General features: G+C 64.4%; 1 protein-coding gene across 2 annotated transcripts; it reads right to left on the minus strand.

The window, feature by feature from the left end:
- Window positions 1–494: 494 nt before the first annotated feature.
- On the minus strand, window positions 495–16,651 carry PC (pyruvate carboxylase). Of its 2 annotated transcripts, none has more exons than XM_088155103.1 (21): window positions 16,567–16,651; window positions 15,132–15,258; window positions 14,543–14,727; window positions 13,790–13,955; window positions 13,173–13,318; window positions 12,430–12,547; window positions 11,876–12,027; window positions 11,493–11,611; window positions 10,651–10,813; window positions 9,660–9,842; window positions 9,036–9,180; window positions 8,703–8,792; window positions 8,169–8,390; window positions 7,452–7,608; window positions 6,707–6,947; window positions 6,221–6,470; window positions 3,692–3,936; window positions 3,173–3,352; window positions 2,373–2,621; window positions 1,958–2,098; window positions 495–1,660 (listed from the first exon to the last, which is right to left on the minus strand). In XM_088155103.1, the coding sequence occupies exons 2-21, from the start codon at window positions 15,256–15,258 to the stop codon at window positions 1,412–1,414; spliced, it is 3,528 nt and encodes a 1,175-aa protein (XP_088011229.1). In that variant the 5' UTR covers window positions 16,567–16,651; the 3' UTR covers window positions 495–1,411. The 2 variants fall into 2 exon arrangements, with proteins under 2 accessions (XP_088011229.1, XP_088011230.1); XM_088155104.1 differs by lacking the exon at window positions 16,567–16,651 and adding an exon at window positions 15,920–15,981.
- Between the last annotated feature and the right edge of the window lie 244 nt (window positions 16,652–16,895).

Here is a 16,895-nt window from a genome sequence, read left to right on the forward strand (position 1 = left end):
ATGGGGTGGGGGACACACCCAATTTTGGGGGGGGATTAAAACCATTTAGGGGAGGGACACGCCCATGAGGGGGACACACCCACATGGAGACACGCCCATTTTCGGGGTAGGGACACGCCCACTTAGGCAGGGACACACCGGTTCTGGGGTAGGGACACGCCCATGGGGGACACACCCATTTGGGGCAGGGACACACCTATTGGGGGAGGGACACGCCCATTTTTGGGTGGGGAAGCGATGCTCTGAGGCCACACCCACCAAGGAATGGAGGCCACGCCCATTGGGGGGACAGGTGTGGGGATTTGGGGTTGAAGCCACGCCCACTTTGGGGCCTGGGAGGGGCCCCCCGGGAATTAAAGCCCCTCTGTGCTCACTGACCACGCCCCTTGTGATGAGGACACGCCCCCCTTTGGACCCCCACACCTTGGGGTCACCTGGGGGGGTCACCGCAGCCACTCCCCCACACCACACTGTGTTAGTCCAGTTTTTATTGCCCGGGACCCCCCGGGAATGGGGGGGTGGGGGAGGGGGTGAGTGGGGGAGGGGCGGCCCCTCCCCCTCCAGTTCATTCCCCGCAGGGAGGGGGGGAAGGGGCCGCCCCTCCCCGCCCCTCCCCCCACAAAGTCCAGTTCAATTCCCCCCCTTTGGTCACAGGCTCCGCCCCCCTCCCCTCCCCCACTCCCGAGGGCGTTTGGCAAAAGCAGAGGGGGGGAGGGGGGGGATGGGGGAGAGGTGGCCACACCCACCCCACCCCTCCCCCCCAAAGAATCCCCCAGATCCCCCTAAGGCAGCTTGGCAGGGATGGGGACAGGGTGGGGCCCCCCAAGGTGCGAGGGAACCCCCAAAAATGGGGGGGGGAACCCCAAAAAATGTGTGGGGGAGGGCGGCTCAAAATAGGGGGACAAAATCTGGGGGGAGGGGGGCGGGACACGAAGCCCCTCCCCCAAAAAGGGGTGACCCCCCCTCAAACTCTGCTCCACCCCCCTTCCCAAAAGAAAGTTTAGGACCCCAAATATGGGGTGAAATGCCCAAAAAATGGGGGGGGGGGAGCACCCCAATTATCGGGGGTGTCCCCCCCCCCCATGGATCGTACCACCCAGTAAAATGAACACCCCCCCCCCCCTTAATGAGCACTCCCCCAATTAGGGCTCCCCCCCCCAAAGCCAGACCCCCCCTTCACGGGGGACCCCTTAATTAAGACGTGACCCCCCCCTAATTAAGACACCCCCCCTAATTAAGGCCTTGTTGCACCGCCCAGCCCCATGGGGAGGGGAGGGGGGGCTCTCTTAAAGGGGCCACGTCCCATTTTTGCGAGGACGTTTCCGGGGGGGAGTTTTGGGGTTATTTGAGGGGGATTTTTTTGGGGGGGGAGGGAGGGGGGGAGAGGGGAGAGAAATCCCCCCCCCCAAATCTACTCGATGACGGCGATGAGGTCCTCGCCCTCGAGGCTGAGCCCGGGGCGCACGTGGAGCTTGGTGACCTTGCCCCCCACGGGCGCCGTCACCACGGTCTCCATTTTCATGGCGCTGAGCACGCACAGAGGGTCCCCCTTGGCCACCGTTGTCCCCTCCTTGACCCGCACCTCGACCACCTCCCCCGGCATCGGGGCCCCCACCTGGCCCTTGGCGCCCTTCTCGGCCTTGGGGTGCACGTGCATCTCCTGGGGGGGGGAAATTGGGGGGGGGGGTCGGGCATTTGGGTGTCAGCAAAGTCACCTTGGGTCACCTTTGTGTCACCAAAGTCATCCCTGGGTCACCCCTGGGTCACCCTCGTGTCACCCAAGTCACCCCTGTGTCACTTTGGGTCATCCCTGTGTCACCCAGAGCTCCTCAGGTGGGTCAGGAGCTCCTGGAGCCCCCCCAGATCCCTCCAAACTCCCCCCAAATCATCCCAAAATCCCCTCAACCCCCTCCCAAATCCCTCCAAACTCCCCCCCAGTCCCCTCCCCGTGTCCCACCTTGAGTGCCTGCGTGTCCCTGACCAGGATGGATCTCAGCTGCCCGTTGAGCTCAAAGAAAACCTCGCGCTGCCCGGCGGCGTTCAGGTCCCCGAGCGCCAGCGCCTTGATGTGCAGGGTCTTACCCCGCTCCAGCTCCACCTGCCAGTAAAGTGTGAGTAAAGTGTGAGTAAGTGGTGTGTAAGAGAGTCTAGGGGCGTGTAAAGGGCACATAAAGGATGTGCAAAGTGCCAAAGGCAGGGCAGGGTGTGTGAAGAGTAAAGGACGTGTAAAGGGTGTGTAAGGAGCAGGTAAGGAGTGTGTAAGGTGTGTGTGCAGGGCTCCAGGGCTGTGCAAGGAGTTCCAAGAGTGCACCAGTCCCAATCCCCTCCCAGTGCCCTCCCAGTCCCCTCCCAGTGCCCTCCCAGCCCCTCACCTCGAACTCCTCGGCGATGGTGGGTCCCTCGAGGAAGAGCCGCGTGCCCAGGCAGGCCACGGGCCCAAAGGTGCTGCTGAAGGAGCGGAACTCGTCGAACACTTTGGGGTACAGGGCGGCCGAGAGCAGCTCCTCGGGGCTGGGGGGGACCCCGTGCCGCGCCCCCAACTCCCGGCCCAGCGCCTCGAAATCCAGCGGGGGCAGCGACGCCCCCGGGCGCCCCTCGACCCGCGGCAGCTCCTTCAGCACCTGGGGAGGGCGGGGATGGGCGTTGGCATGGCAACGGGGCAGGGTAACGGGACGTTGGCATGGCAACGGGGCAGGGTAACGGGGGGGATACCATGGTAACGGAATGGGGGACACAGCAGCAATCGTTAAAAGCTGTTGTTAGGCATGGTTGCCATGACATTCATCATGGGGAACTGCTGTTAGCACCAGTTGCTAGGGCTGGTTGCCATGGTAACCTTCACTAGAAGCTGTTGTCAGGGCTCAGTACCATGGTAACCATTTACAGAACCTGTTGCTAGGCTCGGTTACCATGACAACAGCACCAGGAGCCATAATTAGGAGCGGGTGCCATGGCAAATGGAATTAGGGACCATTGTGGGTGCCATGGCAACCAGTGATGGAGACGGCAGCAGGGACCACAGCATCCCATTGTCATGGTGACAGCCTCAAATAAACCCTCCCAGTCCCGCCCAGTCCACCCAGTCCCTCCCAGTCCCTCCCCCAGTCCACCCCAGTCCCGCCCAATCCACCCCAGTCCCTCCCAGTCCCTCCCAGTGCCCAGCAGGACCCACCCGGGAGCGGAAGGGCTCGGGGAATCCCCCTGGGGGGACCCCGATGTGTCCCTGCAGGAATTCCACCACGCTCAGGGGGAAGGAGAGCTCGTCCGCCCGCGCCTCCACCTCCTCCCGGGACAGTTTGTTCTGCACCATGAACTGCGCCAGGTCCCCAACCACCTTCGAGGTGGGCGTCACCTGCGGGGCCACCAGGGGGTCACCAGGGGCCACCACGGGGTCACCTCAGAGCCAACTCTTGGTTTAACTCATGGGGCAACTCGGGGTCACCCTGTGGTCATCTCAAGGGTCAGCCCAGGGGTCACCTCGGGGGTCACCACAGGGGTCACGCATTGGTGGAACACCCACTCATGGAGACCCCACACCCCACAGAGACCCCCCCACCCCACAGAGATCCCCACACCCCACAGAGACCCCCACACCCCACAGAGATCCCTCCCACCCAACACAAACCCCCCAGCCCACAGAGACCCCCATACCCCCCAAACTCCCCCCACCCCTCAGATGAGGCCGCCCCACCTTGATGAGGTCCCCCAGCAGTTTGTTGGCCTCCGTGTAGGCCTTCTTGACCTCCTTGAACTTGTGTCCCAGCCCCATGGCGTGGGCCTGGAAGTGCAGGTTGGTGTACTGCCCGCCCGGGATCTCGTTCTCGTACACGTCAGCATTGCCCGATTTCATGGTGGCCGTGCAGTCGAAGGCGGCGTAGAGGCCCCGCGCCGCCTCCCAGTACTCGCTGTACTCGAACACGCGCTGCAGGTCGATGCCTGGGGACGGGGACAGAGTGGGACAGTGAGGGGACACTGTGGGGACACCCTGGGACACCCCTGGGACACTGCAGGGACACAGAGGGGACACCATGGTGCTGTGGTGCAGGGCTTGTCGTGGATTGGGAGTGAAGTCGTGGCAGTGGTGGCACCTCCAAACCCTTGGTGACACCTCAAAACCTCAGTGTTCCTCCCCCCCCGGCTGTCCCCTGTCCCCATCTGCATGCACGGGTGTGTAAGGGGTGTGTAAGGGGTGTGTAAGGGGTGTGTAAGGGGTGTGTAAGGGGTAAGGAGTGTGTAAGGAGTGTGTAGGGGGTGTGTAAGGGGTGAGGAGTGTGTCACGAGTGTGTAAGAGGTGTGTAAGGGGTGTGTAAGGGGTAAGGAGTGTGTAAGGAGTGTGTAAGAGGTGTGTAAGGGGTGTGTAGGGGGTATGTAAGGAATGTGTAAGAAGTGAGGAGTGTGTAAGGGGTGTGTAAGGGGTGTGTAAGGGGTAAGGAGTGTGTAAGGAGTGTGTAGGGGGTGTGTAAGGGGTGAGGAGTGTGTCACGAGTGTGTAAGAGGTGTGTAAGGGGTGTGTAAGGGGTGTGTAAGGGGTAAGGAGTGTGTCAGGAGTGTGTAAGGAGCGTGTAAGAGATGTGTAAGGGGTGTGTAGGGGGTATGTAAGGAATGTGTAAGAAGTAAGGAGTGTGTAAGGAGTGAGGAGTGTGTAAGGAGTGTGTAAGGGGTGTGTAAGGGGTGTGTAGGGGGTGTGTCAGTGTCCCTGGGTGTGCCTGGGTGTGTGCGATCGATCGATTATCACGATTGCTCCTCCCTCCCTGATCCATCAATTTGGGCTCCATTGATCCTGCCTTGATCGATCACTCAGTGCTCGATTGCTAATGCCTGCCGATCGATGACTCAGCACTCGATTGCTAATGCCTGCCAATCGATGACTCAGCACTCGATTGCTAATGCCTGCAGATCGATGACTCGGCACTCGATTGCTAATGCCTGCCGATCGATGACTCAGCACTCGATTGCTCATGCCTGCCGATCGATTGCTCGGCACTCGATTGCTAATGCCTGCCGATCGATTGCTCGACGCTCGATTGCTAATGCCTGCCGATCGATTGCTCGGCGCTCGATTGCTCATGCCTGCCGATCGATTGCTCGGCGCTCGATTGCTAATGCCTGCCGATCGATTGCTCGGCACTCGATTGCTCATGCCTGCCGATCGATTGCTCGGCACTCAACTCGTCGTGCCTGGCGGGCATTAGCAATCGAGTGCCGAGCAATCGATCAAGGCATGCGTGATTGATCGCGGAGTGATGGATCCAGGCAGGAGCAATCGTTACAAGTGACAAATCACACCCGGGCACACCCGGGCACACCCGGGCACGCTCACACACCCCTTACACACCCCTTACACACTCACACACCCCTTACACACTCACACATCCCTTACACACCCCTTACACACTCACACATCCCTTACACACCCGTTGCACACTCACACACCCCTTACACACTCACACATCCCTTACACACCCCTTACACACTCCTTACACACTCACACACCCCTTACACACTCACACATCCCTTACACACTCCTTACACACTCACACACCCCTTACACACTCACACATGCCTTACACACTCACACTCCTTACACACTCACACACCCCTTACACACTCACACATCCCTTACACACCCCTTACACACTCACACACCCCTTACACACTCACACATCCCTTACACACCCCTTACACACTCACACACCCCTTACACACTCACACATCCCTTACACACTCACACTCCTTACACACTCACACACCTCTTACACACTCACACATCCCTTACACACTCCTTATGCACCCCTTACACACTCACACACCCCTTACACACTCCTTACACACTCCTTACACACTCACACACCCCTTACACACTCCTTACACACTCCTTACACACTCCTTACACACTCACACATCCCTTACACACTCGCACACCTCTTACACACTCCCAAAAATCCCCCAAAATCCCCCCAAACACCCCAAAACCACCCCAAAAAACTCCTGGGACCTCAAATTCCCCCCCAGGCTGTGCCCACCTGTGTCCAGAGGTGTCCCCTCCCCCCCCCCAGGCTGTCCCCACCTGTGTCCAGAGGTGTCCCCTCCCCCCCCCCGGCTGTCCCCTTGTCCCCACCTGTGTCCAGAGGTGTCCCCTCCCCCCCCCCGGCTGTCCTCTTGTCCCCACCTGTGTCCAGAGGTGTCCCCTCCCCCCCCCCAGGCTGTCCCCTTGTCCCCACCTGTGTCCAGGGGTGTCCCTCGTGCGCAGGCCACCACGGCGCCCATGCTGGGCTGGGAGGTCATCCCGGACATGGCGTCCACGGCCACGTCCACCACGTCGGCCCCGGCCTGCGCGGCCGCCAGCATGGAGGCCACGCCGGCCCCGGCCGTGTCGTGGGTGTGCACGTGCAGGGGAACCTCGGGGTGCTGCTCCCGCAGGGCCCCCACCAGCAAGCGGGCGGCAGGGGGGGTCAGGAGCCCGGCCATGTCCTGGGAGGGGGGGGGGACAGGGGGGTCACGGGGGGGTCACAGGGGGCGTGGGGACCCTCCCATGTCCCACCCCTTGTCCAGCGCAGTCTTGGGAGAATGGAAGGTTCCCAGATACCCCCCCAGGACCCTCAAATCCTATTTCCCGTCCCCCAAATCCCCTTCCCAATCCCTCTAAGACCCCCCCAAATCCCCCCCCCAGGACCCCCAGCCTCCCCCAGGAGCCCCCGGAGGCAGACCTTGATGCAGAGCACGTGTGTCCCCGCTGTCACCAGCTCCCTGGCCAGCCCCAGGTAATAGTCCAAGCTGTATTTGGTGCGTGTGGGGTCGGCCACGTCGCCGGTGTAGGACAGCGCGGCCTCCACCACGGCGCCGGCCTTGCCCGCGGCCTCCACGCCCAGCAGAAGGTTGGGCAGGTAATTCAGGGCGTCAAACACTCGGAAAATGTCCATGCCATTGGCCACTGCCACCTCACAGAACCTGGGACGGGGACAGCGCTCACAGGGGACCCTGCCTGGCACCTGGGGTGGCCTCACAGGATGGTTTGGGGACGGTTTGGGGACAGTTTGGGATGTGCTCCGGGGTCACTGCGGGCGCTCGAGGTCCTTCAGGTGCATCGTGTGATTTGTGTTCCCCGTGCTGGTGTGTCCCCAATATCCTCTGTGCATGTCCCCAGTGTCTCTGTCCCCACCCCACACCTGTATGCCACGGCCTCAGGGGAGTTTGTGTAGCCCTGTCCCCATGTCCCCATGTCCCCATGGTGTCCCCCTGTCCCCATGGTTTCCCCATGTCCCCATGGTGTCCCCACATCCCCATCGTGTCCCCATGTCCCCACCCCACACTTGTACACCACGTCCTCAGGGGAGTTCGTGTAGCCCTGTCCCCATGGTGTCCCCACGTCCCTGTCCCCATGTCCCCCTGTCCCCATGGCGTCCCCATGGTTTCCCCATGTCCCCATGGTGTCCCCATGTCCCCACCCCACACCTGTACACCACGTTGTCGGGGTAGTTCGTGTAGCCCACGGCGTTGGCCCCGCGCAGAAGCATCTGGAAGGGGATGTTGGGCACGAGGCGCCGCAGCTCCCGCAGCCGCTCCCACGGACACTCGTGCAGGAAGCGCATGGCCACGTCAAAGGTGGCACCTGGGGACACACCTGGGGCTCAGACACACCTGGGGACACGACTGGGGACACGGCTGGGGCTCAGACACACCTGGGGACACGACTGGGGACACACCTGGGGCTCAGACACACCTGGGGACACGACTGGGGACACGGCTGGGGCTCAGACACACCTGGGGACACGACTGGGGACACACCTGGGGCTCAGACACACCTGGGGACACGCCTAGGGCTCAGACACACCTGGGGACACGCCTGGGGCTCAGACACACCTGGGGACATGCCTGGGGACACGCCTAGGGCTCAGACACACCTGAGGACACGCCTGGGGACACAGCTGGGGCTCAGACACACCTGGGGACAGGCCTAGGGCTCAGACACGCCCCCTGCGGACTGGCCACACTCCTCATGGGTGAGCCACGCCCACCCAACGATAGCCACGCCCCCTTAACCCGCTCTGCTGCCAGGGCCCCTCCCCTTTAAGCCACACCCCCTTAAGCCCCTCCCCCGCCCCGTACCCCCTTCCCCTTTAAGCCACACCCCATTAAGCCCCTCCCCCGGCCCCGCCCAGCCCCGCCCACCTCCCCAGGTCTCCATGCTGCACAGGGGGCTGAGGGCGTGGGCCACGAAGGGCGCGACGCGGGCGAGGTCGCGGGTGCGGACGCGCGTGGCCAGCAGGGACTGGTGAGCGTCGCGGAACGTGGTGTCGGTCAGGAGCAGCCCCCGGTGCTGCCTCAGAGCCCGGGCAAAGCCCTGCGGGCCCTCCCGGAGCAGCACGGCCCGCAGGCCCTCGGGGGGGTCACCTGGGGGGGCAGCGAGGCGTCAGCGAGGGGGGTGTGGGGTCAGTGAGGGCGGTGTGGGGTCAGCGAGGGGGGTGTGGGGTCAGTGAGGGGCTCAGGGGTCAGTGAGGGGGGTGTGGGGTCACTGAGGGGGGTGTGGGGTCAGCGAGGGGGGGTGTGGGGTCACTGAGGGGGGTGTGGGGTCACTGAGGGGGCTCTGGGGTCAGTGAGGGGCTCAGGGGTCACTGAGGGGGGTGTGGGGTCACTGAGGGGCTCAGGGGTCACTGAGGGGACGTTTTGGGGACACACTGAGGCCGTGCCTGGCCCCCCACTCACCCATGGGCACCGGGGGGGGGGTGGGCTCCACCAGCGCCGCCTTCGCCTTCACGGGCAGGGGGGTGCTGGGCCCGTTCACCATCACGTGACCTGTGGGTGGGGACAGGTGTGACTGAGGGGGTCACCCCAAAAAACCCCCACAGGGACACCCAGAGACCCCTCCAAACTCCCTCAGAGACACCCGGGCCCCCCCCCCCCAAACCCTTCCCAGCCTCTTCCAGGCTCCTCTAAATCCCCACAGCAACCTTTGAGAACTGCCAGGACCACCCCCAAAATCCCTGCCAGCCCCTCCAGGTGCCCCCCAGGTGTGCGCAGGTGCCCCCCCAGGCTGACCCAGGTAGTGCAGCAGTTTCTGGGCGCGGTTCTGGCCCGGCCGCAGGTGGAACAGTTCGGGGTTCTCGTCGATGAATTGAGTGTCGGCCGCGCCCGCCAGGAACTGCGGGTGGGCCAGGACGTTCTGCAGGAACGGGATGTTGGTCTGGGGGACAAAAATCGGGGTCAGGGGGGGTCCCGAGACTCCCCCCAGAGCTTGGGTGGGGCTGGGGGGCACCAGCGTCCCCCCCCCCAAACCTCGGGGTGGGGGGCAAAGAGGTCCCGAAATCCTGCATGGAGGGGACATCAGGACACCCCAAAATCCACCTGTGACAGATGGGGGGGGGGCATCAGGACACCCCAAAATCCCAGTGCAGGGCATGGGGGGGGGGGGGGGGGGGGGTCACTGAGACTCCCCCAAACCCCTCGTCCATCCCACAGAACCCCCCCAAAAATCCCCCCAAGCCTCTCACGCACCACCCCAAGACCCCCCCCCCGCCCCAAACCCTTCATGTGTCACATAGGACCCCCAATGTCACCCCAGTGCCCCCCAGATCCCTTCCTGCACCATTTCCCTCCCCAAAACCCCTCGTGGCCCACAAAGAAACCCCCAAAACTCCCTCCCCAGACCCCCCCCAGCCCCACCTTGACCCCCCGGATCCGGAACTCGGCCAGGGCTCGGCTCATCTTGGCTGCGGCCGCCGGCTGGTCCGGCCCGTGGGCCACCACCTTGACCAGCAGGGAGTCGTAGTGGGGCGAGATCAGAGCGCCCTGGAACGCCGAGGCCCCGTCCAGGCGGATCCCCATCCCCTCCCCGGAGCGGAAAACCTGCGGGGGGACACCCCGAAATCTTAAAAATATCCCAAAATCCTGGAGACACCCCCCCGAAATCTTAAAAATATCCCAAAATCCTGGAGACACCCCCCCGAAATCTTAAAAATATCCCAAAATCCTGGAGACACCCCCCCGAAATCATAAAAATATCCCAAAATCCTATAGACACCCCCCGAAATCTTAAAAATATCCCAAAACGGGATGCGACGGGAACACCCCGAGATCCTGGAGACACCCCAAAAAGGCGACACCTCAAAATCCTGTGGATACATCCACAGATCCCTGAAAACCTATGGACACCCTAAGGGAAATGCCACGGAGGGCCCATGGGTGGGGGTCCCACAGGGGATCCCCACGGAGTGTGTCCACAACCCGGGGGTGTCCCGGTGTCCCCCGTAGTCCCAGGGGGGTCGCTAACTCAGGTGTCCTGGTGGTCCCAGTGGTCCCGGGGGTGTCCCAGGGGTGTCCCGGTGGTCCCAGGGGTGTCCCTAACTCAGGTGTCCTGGTGGTCCCTGGGGTCCCAGGGGTCCCAGGGTGTCCTGGTGGTCCCAGGGGTGTCTGTAACTCGGTGGTCCCCAGTGGTCCCAATGGTCCCAGGGTGTCCCGGTGGTCCCGGGGGTGTCTGTAACTCAGTGGTCCCCAGTGCTGCCAGTGGTCCCGGGGGTGTCCCGGTGGTCCCGGGGGTGGTCCCGGTGTCTCCGGGGGTGTCCCGGTGTCCCCGGGGGTGGTTCCGGGGGTGTCCCCGGGGGTGGTTCCGGGGGTGTCCCCGGGGGTGTCCCCGTGGGTGTCCCCGTGTCCCCACCTCGATGCGGCCGGTGTCGGGCTGGAAGCCGCGCGCGGGGTCCTCGGTGGTGACGCGGCACTGGATGGCGCAGCCATTGACCCGGATCCGCTCCTGCTGCAGCCCCAGCTCCGGCAGAGACCGGCCCGCGGCCACCTGCAGCTGGGCGTGCACCAGGTCCACGCTGCGACACGGACACGGGCGTCAGGGGACACGGGGACACGGGGGGACACGGACAGACAGCGGTCAGGGGACAGGGGGACACGGGGGGACACGGACAGACAGCGGTCAGGGGACAGGGGGACACGGACACGGGCGTCAGGGGACACGGGGACACGGGGGGACACGGACAGACAGAGGTCAGGGGACAGGGGGACACGGGGGGACACGGACAGACAGCGGTCAGGGGACAGGGGGACACGGACACGGGGGTCAAGGGACAGCGGGACACTGGGGGACACTGGGGGACACGGGGGGGACACGGGGTCAGGGGACAGGAGACACCGGGTCACGAGGTCAGGGGGACAATGGAGTCACGGGGACACAGGGTTAAAGGGGACAGGGGACAATGCCCCCAAAATGGGGGGCACAGGGAGATACAGGGAGCAGGAGGGCCGGGGGGAACACGGGGTCATAAAGGACACGGGGGTCACAGGGGGTCATGGGGGACACAGCGGGACATGGGGGACACGAGGGGACAGAGGGGAATGGGGGAACCGGAGCACCCCAAACCCCATCCCCCTGCAGGGACCCCGGGGCTGAGGAAGAGGGGGAGTCCCCAATGTTTTTAGGGTTCCCCTCCTATTTTGGGGTCCCCCCGCCGTTTTTGGGGTCCCCCCGCCGTTTTTGGGGTCCCTGCTCACTCGGTGATCTCCTCGGTGACCGTGTGCTCCACCTGCAGCCGTGAGTTCACCTCGATGAAATAATAATCCCCGCTCTGGTCCACCAGGAACTCCACGGTGCCGGCGTTCTCGTAGCCCACCTGGGACCCCAAAACTGCCCGTGAGGGGGGCCCCAGGAACCCAGAGCTCTTGGGCTCCTTCCCAGCCCCAATTCCGGGATCCTCCCGTGGTCCCCAAAGTCCTCCTGGGGTCCCCAAAATCCTCCTGGGGTCCTTCCCACCCCGTCCTGGTCCCCACTCGTTCGTTCTCCTGATCCCCCAATGTCCACCTGGGCCCTCCCAACGTTCTCCCAAGATCCCACCCCTCACTCTCCCAGTGTCCCCCCTGTCCCCAGGTGTGCTCACCTGCCGTGCCAACCTCACGGCGTCGTCGGCCAGGCGAGCTCTGAGCTCCGGGGGCAGCCGGGCTGCCGGGGCGATCTCCACGACTTTCTGGTGCCGGCGCTGCACCGAGCAGTCCCGCTCGTACAGGTGCACAACGTTCCCGTGGGAGTCACCTGGGGGAGCAGGGGGGGGTCAGGGGAACCCCAAAAAGGGATCTGGATACCCCAAAAAGGGGGACCCAGCAACCCCAAAAGGGACCGGCGCCAAGCAGTCCCGCTCGTACAGGTGCACGACGTTCCTGTGGGAGTCACCTGGGGGAGCGGGGGGATCCTAAAAACGGACCCAGGAATCCCAAAAGGGATCAGGGAACCCTAAAAAGGAATCTGGGAGCCCCAAATAAAGGACCCAGGAACCACAAAAAGGACCCAGGAATCCCAAAAAATGCACCTGGATATCCCTAAAACGGCCCCTTGAAATAGACTCGCTTGTGCAGGTATCCTAAAACACCTCCAGGGACCCCCCCAGAGAGCCCCAGGGACCCCCCAAGGAGCCCCAGGGACCCCCCCAGGCCGTACCCAGGATCTGGACCTCGATGTGCCGCGGGCGCTCGATGAATTTCTCCACGAACAGGTCCCCGTTCCCAAAGGCGGCCAAAGCCTCCGAGGTGGCGCGGGAAAAGTTCTCCTCCAGTTCCTGTGGGACCCCAAAAATGGCTCCCCAAATTCCAGGGATCCCAAAACCCAGGGATCCCAAATTCCGCCCCCCCCCCCCCCAAAACCCAGGGATCCTAATTCCAGGGATCCCAAATCCACGGTATCCAAAATTCCTGGGACTTCCCAAATCTGGGATTTCCCCCTCCCCATATCACATTCCCCTAAACCTGGGGTACCCCAAACCCTGGGGTTCCCCCAAATCCAGAGCTTCCCCCCCCCCCCCATTTTGGGGTGCTCCAAGATCCAGGATTCGGAGCTCCTGAGGATTGGGATTGCTGCAGATTTGGGGATGTGAGGGGTTCAGGAATTTCGGGGTCTGGGGAATTTGGAGTCCCGAGGGTTTGGAGGTTCTGGGGATTTGAGGTTCCTGGAGAACTGAAGTCCTGGGGATTCGGGGTTTTTTGGGATTTTGAGTTTTTTGGGATTTGACATTGCTGGGAATTTAATTTCACAGCAATTCGGGACTCCGGGGATTTGGCATTCCTGAGGGATTTGCGAGGTTTGCGTTCCCATGGATCCGGGGGGGGGGGGGGGGGGGTCGCAGCAGGGATTTGGGTTCCCGGGGGGCTGCAGTTCCAGGGGATTTGGGGGTTCGGGGTCGGTACCTGGGGGGCCCGGACCACCCTCATGCCGCGGCCGCCGCCCCCGTGCGCGGCTTTGAGGATCACGGGGAACCCGACCCGGGCGGCGAATTCCTGAGCCTCGGCCAGAGCCGACACCGGCGACGGCGTCCCCGGTACCACCGGCACCCCTGGGGGCACAGCGGGCTCAGGGACCCCAAAATCTCTCTGGGACACCCCCAAATCCCACTGGGACACCCCAAAATCCCACTGGGACACCCCAACATCCCTCTGAGATCCCCTAAAAATCCATCTGAGATCCCCAAAATCCCTCTGAGATCCCCTAAAAATCCCCTCATAGCTCCCCATATCCCCCCCAAATCCCCCTGGAGCCCCCCAGGACCCCCCAAATCCCCCTTTAACCCCCCCAAATCCCCCTTTAGCTCCCCCCGGAGCCCCCCAGGACCCCCCAAATCCCCCTTTTACCCCCTCAAATCCCCTTTTAGCCCCCCCGGAGCCCCCCAAATCCTCTTTAACCCCCCCCAAATCCCCCCTTAACCCCCCCTGGAGCCCCCCAGGACCCCCCAAATCCTCCTTTAACCCCCCCCAGGACCCCCCAAATCCCCCTTTAACCCCCTCCCCCGGCCCCCCCGGCCCCCCACCCGCGGCGATGGCGATGGCCCGAGCCTCCACTTTGTCGCCCATCTTGCGGACCACGTCCGGCCGCGGCCCCACGAAGCGAACGCCGGCGTCCAGGCACGCCTGGGCGAAGTCGGCGCGCTCGGACAAGAAGCCGTAGCCCGGGTGGATGGCGTCCACCTCGTTCTCCTGGGGGGCACCGGGGAGGGGTCACGGGGCCGCCAGGAGACCCCCGAGGGTTTGGGGAGGGGGTCCCGGGGATGCCAGGACACCCCTGTGGGCACTCAGGTGTGCTCAGATCCCCCCCCGCCCCCACACAACAGGGACACCCCCTCATGGGAAATGGGGGGATGGTCCCAATGTCGCCTCCCTGTGTCCTCAGGTGTGTCCCCAGGTGTGTCCCCAGGTGTCCCTCATGTCCCAGCTGCGTCCCAGGTGTGTCCCCAGGTAATCCTCGTATCTCCAGGTGTATCCTCAGGTGTCCCAGCTGTGTCCCCAGATGTCCCCCATGGCCCAGGTGTGTCCCCAGGTGTGTCCCCAGGTAATCCTCGTATCTCCAGGGATATCCTCAGGTGTCCCAGGTGTGTTCCAGCCATGTCCCCAGATGTTCTAGGTGTGTCCCCAGGCGTCCCAGCCCTGTCCCAGGTGTGTCCCAGGTGTATCCCCAGGTGTTCCCCACGTCCCCAACCCTGTCCCAGCCCTGTCCCAGGTGTATCCCCAGGTGTTCCCCATGTCCCCAGCCCTGTCCCAGGTGTGTCCCCAGGTGTGTCCCACACCTGTGCCACGCGGATGATGTCGGGGATGTGCAGGTAGGCCTGCACGGGGGGCAGGCCCCGCCCCACCAGGTACGCCTCGTCCGCCTTCTGCCGGTGCATCTGGCCCGTGTCCTGCTCCGAGTACACGGCCACCGTGCGGATCCCCAGCTCCGTGCAGGCCCGGAACACGCGGATGGCGATCTCACCTGGGGACAGGTGGACATGGGGACACCCCGGGGACACCCTGGGGGGCACCTCCCTGGCAGTCTCACCTGAGGCCACACCCGGGGGGGGTCAGGGGACACCTCAGGGGACGTGGGGGAGATTAAAGGGACATTGGGGGGTGCAGGGGACACGGAGGGGTCGGGGGGGACGCAGGGGTTCAAGGGGGACTCAAGAGGGTCTCAGGGGGCTCTGGGGGGTTCAGGGGTCTCAGGGGGGGTTCAGGGATCTCAGGGGGGGTTCAGGGGTCTCAGGGGGAATTCAGGGGGCTCCGGGGGGTTCAGGGGGGATTCAGGGGGCTCCGGGGGGTTCAGGGGGGTCAGAGGGTCTCAGGGGGGGCTCAGGGGGGTTCAGGGGGGTTATCCCCCCACCTTGGCCAGCCGCTCACCTCGGTTGGCCACCAGGACCTTGCGCAGGGGCCGGTAGCTGACGGGCCGGGCGGGCCCGGGGGGGCCCCGGAGCAGCCGCAGCCCCAGGAGGGCGCGGCCCCCGCGGGGGCGGCACAGCTGGAACATCTGGGCGGGGGAGGGGAGGGAAGAGGGGGTCAGCGCAGCCCCCCAACCCCCCCCCCCGGCCACGTGGAGAATCCCCCTCCCCTCCCCCCCATCCCCTCTGCCCCAGTGACCTTTGACCTCCCCGTGGCCAAAAAGCCCCTGGGCCCCCCCCACTCCCCACTCCCCCCTGCCCCGGTGAACTTTGACCCCCCCCGCTTTGATCTCCCCTCGCACGGGGGTCTCCCCCCCAAAATCCCCCCCTCTCACACAGGGGTCTGCCCCCCAAATCCCCCCCCACGCACGGGGGTCTCTCCCCTAAATCCCCCCCCGTTTTGCACGAGGATTTTTACACAAGGCCCCCCCCCCCATACCCCCCTCGCACAAACACCTTTTGGACCCCAAAATTCCCTGCTCGGCCCCCCCACCTTTGCACACTCAGGGTCCTGCCCGGGCCTGTCCCTCTTGCACAACCCCTCCCCACCTTGCACAACCCCCCCCTGCACGGGACCCCCCCCGCAAATGCCCCCAGGACCTCCTTGCACAAATGTCCCCTCCTTGCACAAATGTCCCCCTCCTTGCACAAATGTCCCTCCTTGCACAAATGTCCCCCCCCTTGCACAAATGTCCCCTCCTTGCATAAACGTTCCCCCCCCTCTCTCCCGACCCTCCCCAGCCCCGGTACCGTCGCCTCGCTGTTCCCTGGTCGTGTCCTGTCCCTCTGTCCCGGTGTCCCCTCTCTGTCCCGGTGTCCCCTCTCTCCGGACCCCTCGCCGGTCTCGATTCCCCCCGGGCTGCCCCCGCCCCCTCCCGCAGCCCCCGCCCCCAATTCCCCCCCCCCCCCCCCAGGTGAATAATTGACTGGGGGGGGGGCAAAGTCCAGCCGGCCCCGGGGGGCACCTGGGGGCACCCATGGCCCCGGATGGCCCCGGGTGACAGCGCGGGGACACCGCGGGGACACCGCCGGTCCCGTACGGGGCTAACTGGGAGCACTGGTCCGTACCGGGGCTCCAGGTCCATGGTGCCTCTGGGGACTCTATAGGGGGGGCTCGCACAGGGGTCTCGGCCCTTATGGGGGGTCACGTTCCTGGGGTCCCAGACCCCATACGGGGGTCACAGGGGGGGTCTCGGACCCTATAGGGGGGTCCTGGATCCTATAGGGGGTCCCGAGGGGGGTCCTGGGCCCCATAGGGAGGTCCCAAATTACGGTGAACGTTTTTTGGGGGGTGGTCACGGGTGCGGGGATCGCGAAGGTCGCAGCCCCTCCCTGCCCACCCGGGGGCTCTGTCGCGACAGTCGGGCGATACCGGGGGTCACGTGGTGCACACTCACCGCTCCGCGACCGCCGCTTTCCCCCGTGTCCCGGAGGCCCCGCTGGCCCCGCCCCCTCGCCCTCCATTGGCCGCCCGCCAGCGGCCCCGCCCACCCGTCAGTGGGACCACTCCCCTTTGCCCAAATACGGAGCCTCATTGGCCCGCCCGCCTCCGCCCTCGCCTCGATATTGGCTCAATCAAATGTCACGCATTTTTCAGGCCCCGCCCACTCCCGCTTTCCACGAAAGGGCGGAGCATCGTGACGTCACAACCACGCCTCCCTCTGCCATTGGCGGCTCCGCGGGAGCTGACGGGCAGGGGCGGGGTCAAGCGGGACAGGCGGGGTCA

This window comes from Sturnus vulgaris, chromosome 34 (assembly GCF_052056855.1).
Source record: "Sturnus vulgaris isolate bStuVul1 chromosome 34, bStuVul1.hap1, whole genome shotgun sequence".
Lineage (NCBI taxonomy): Eukaryota > Metazoa > Chordata > Aves > Passeriformes > Sturnidae > Sturnus > Sturnus vulgaris.

Excerpts from the sequence above, each read along its gene's own strand:
- PC (XM_088155103.1), bottom strand. The coding sequence starts at position 15,258 with ATGTTCCAGCTGTGCCGCCCCCGCGGGGGCCGCGCCCTCCTGGGGCTG. Across the intron at positions 6,471-6,706 it reads CACACGTGCTCTGCATCAAG|GACATGGCCGGGCTCCTGAC; the intron begins GTCTGCCTCCGG and ends CCCCCCTCCCAG. Across the intron at positions 3,353-3,691 it reads TGCTGGGGGACCTCATCAAG|GTGACGCCCACCTCGAAGGT; the intron begins GTGGGGCGGCCT and ends GTGGCCCCGCAG.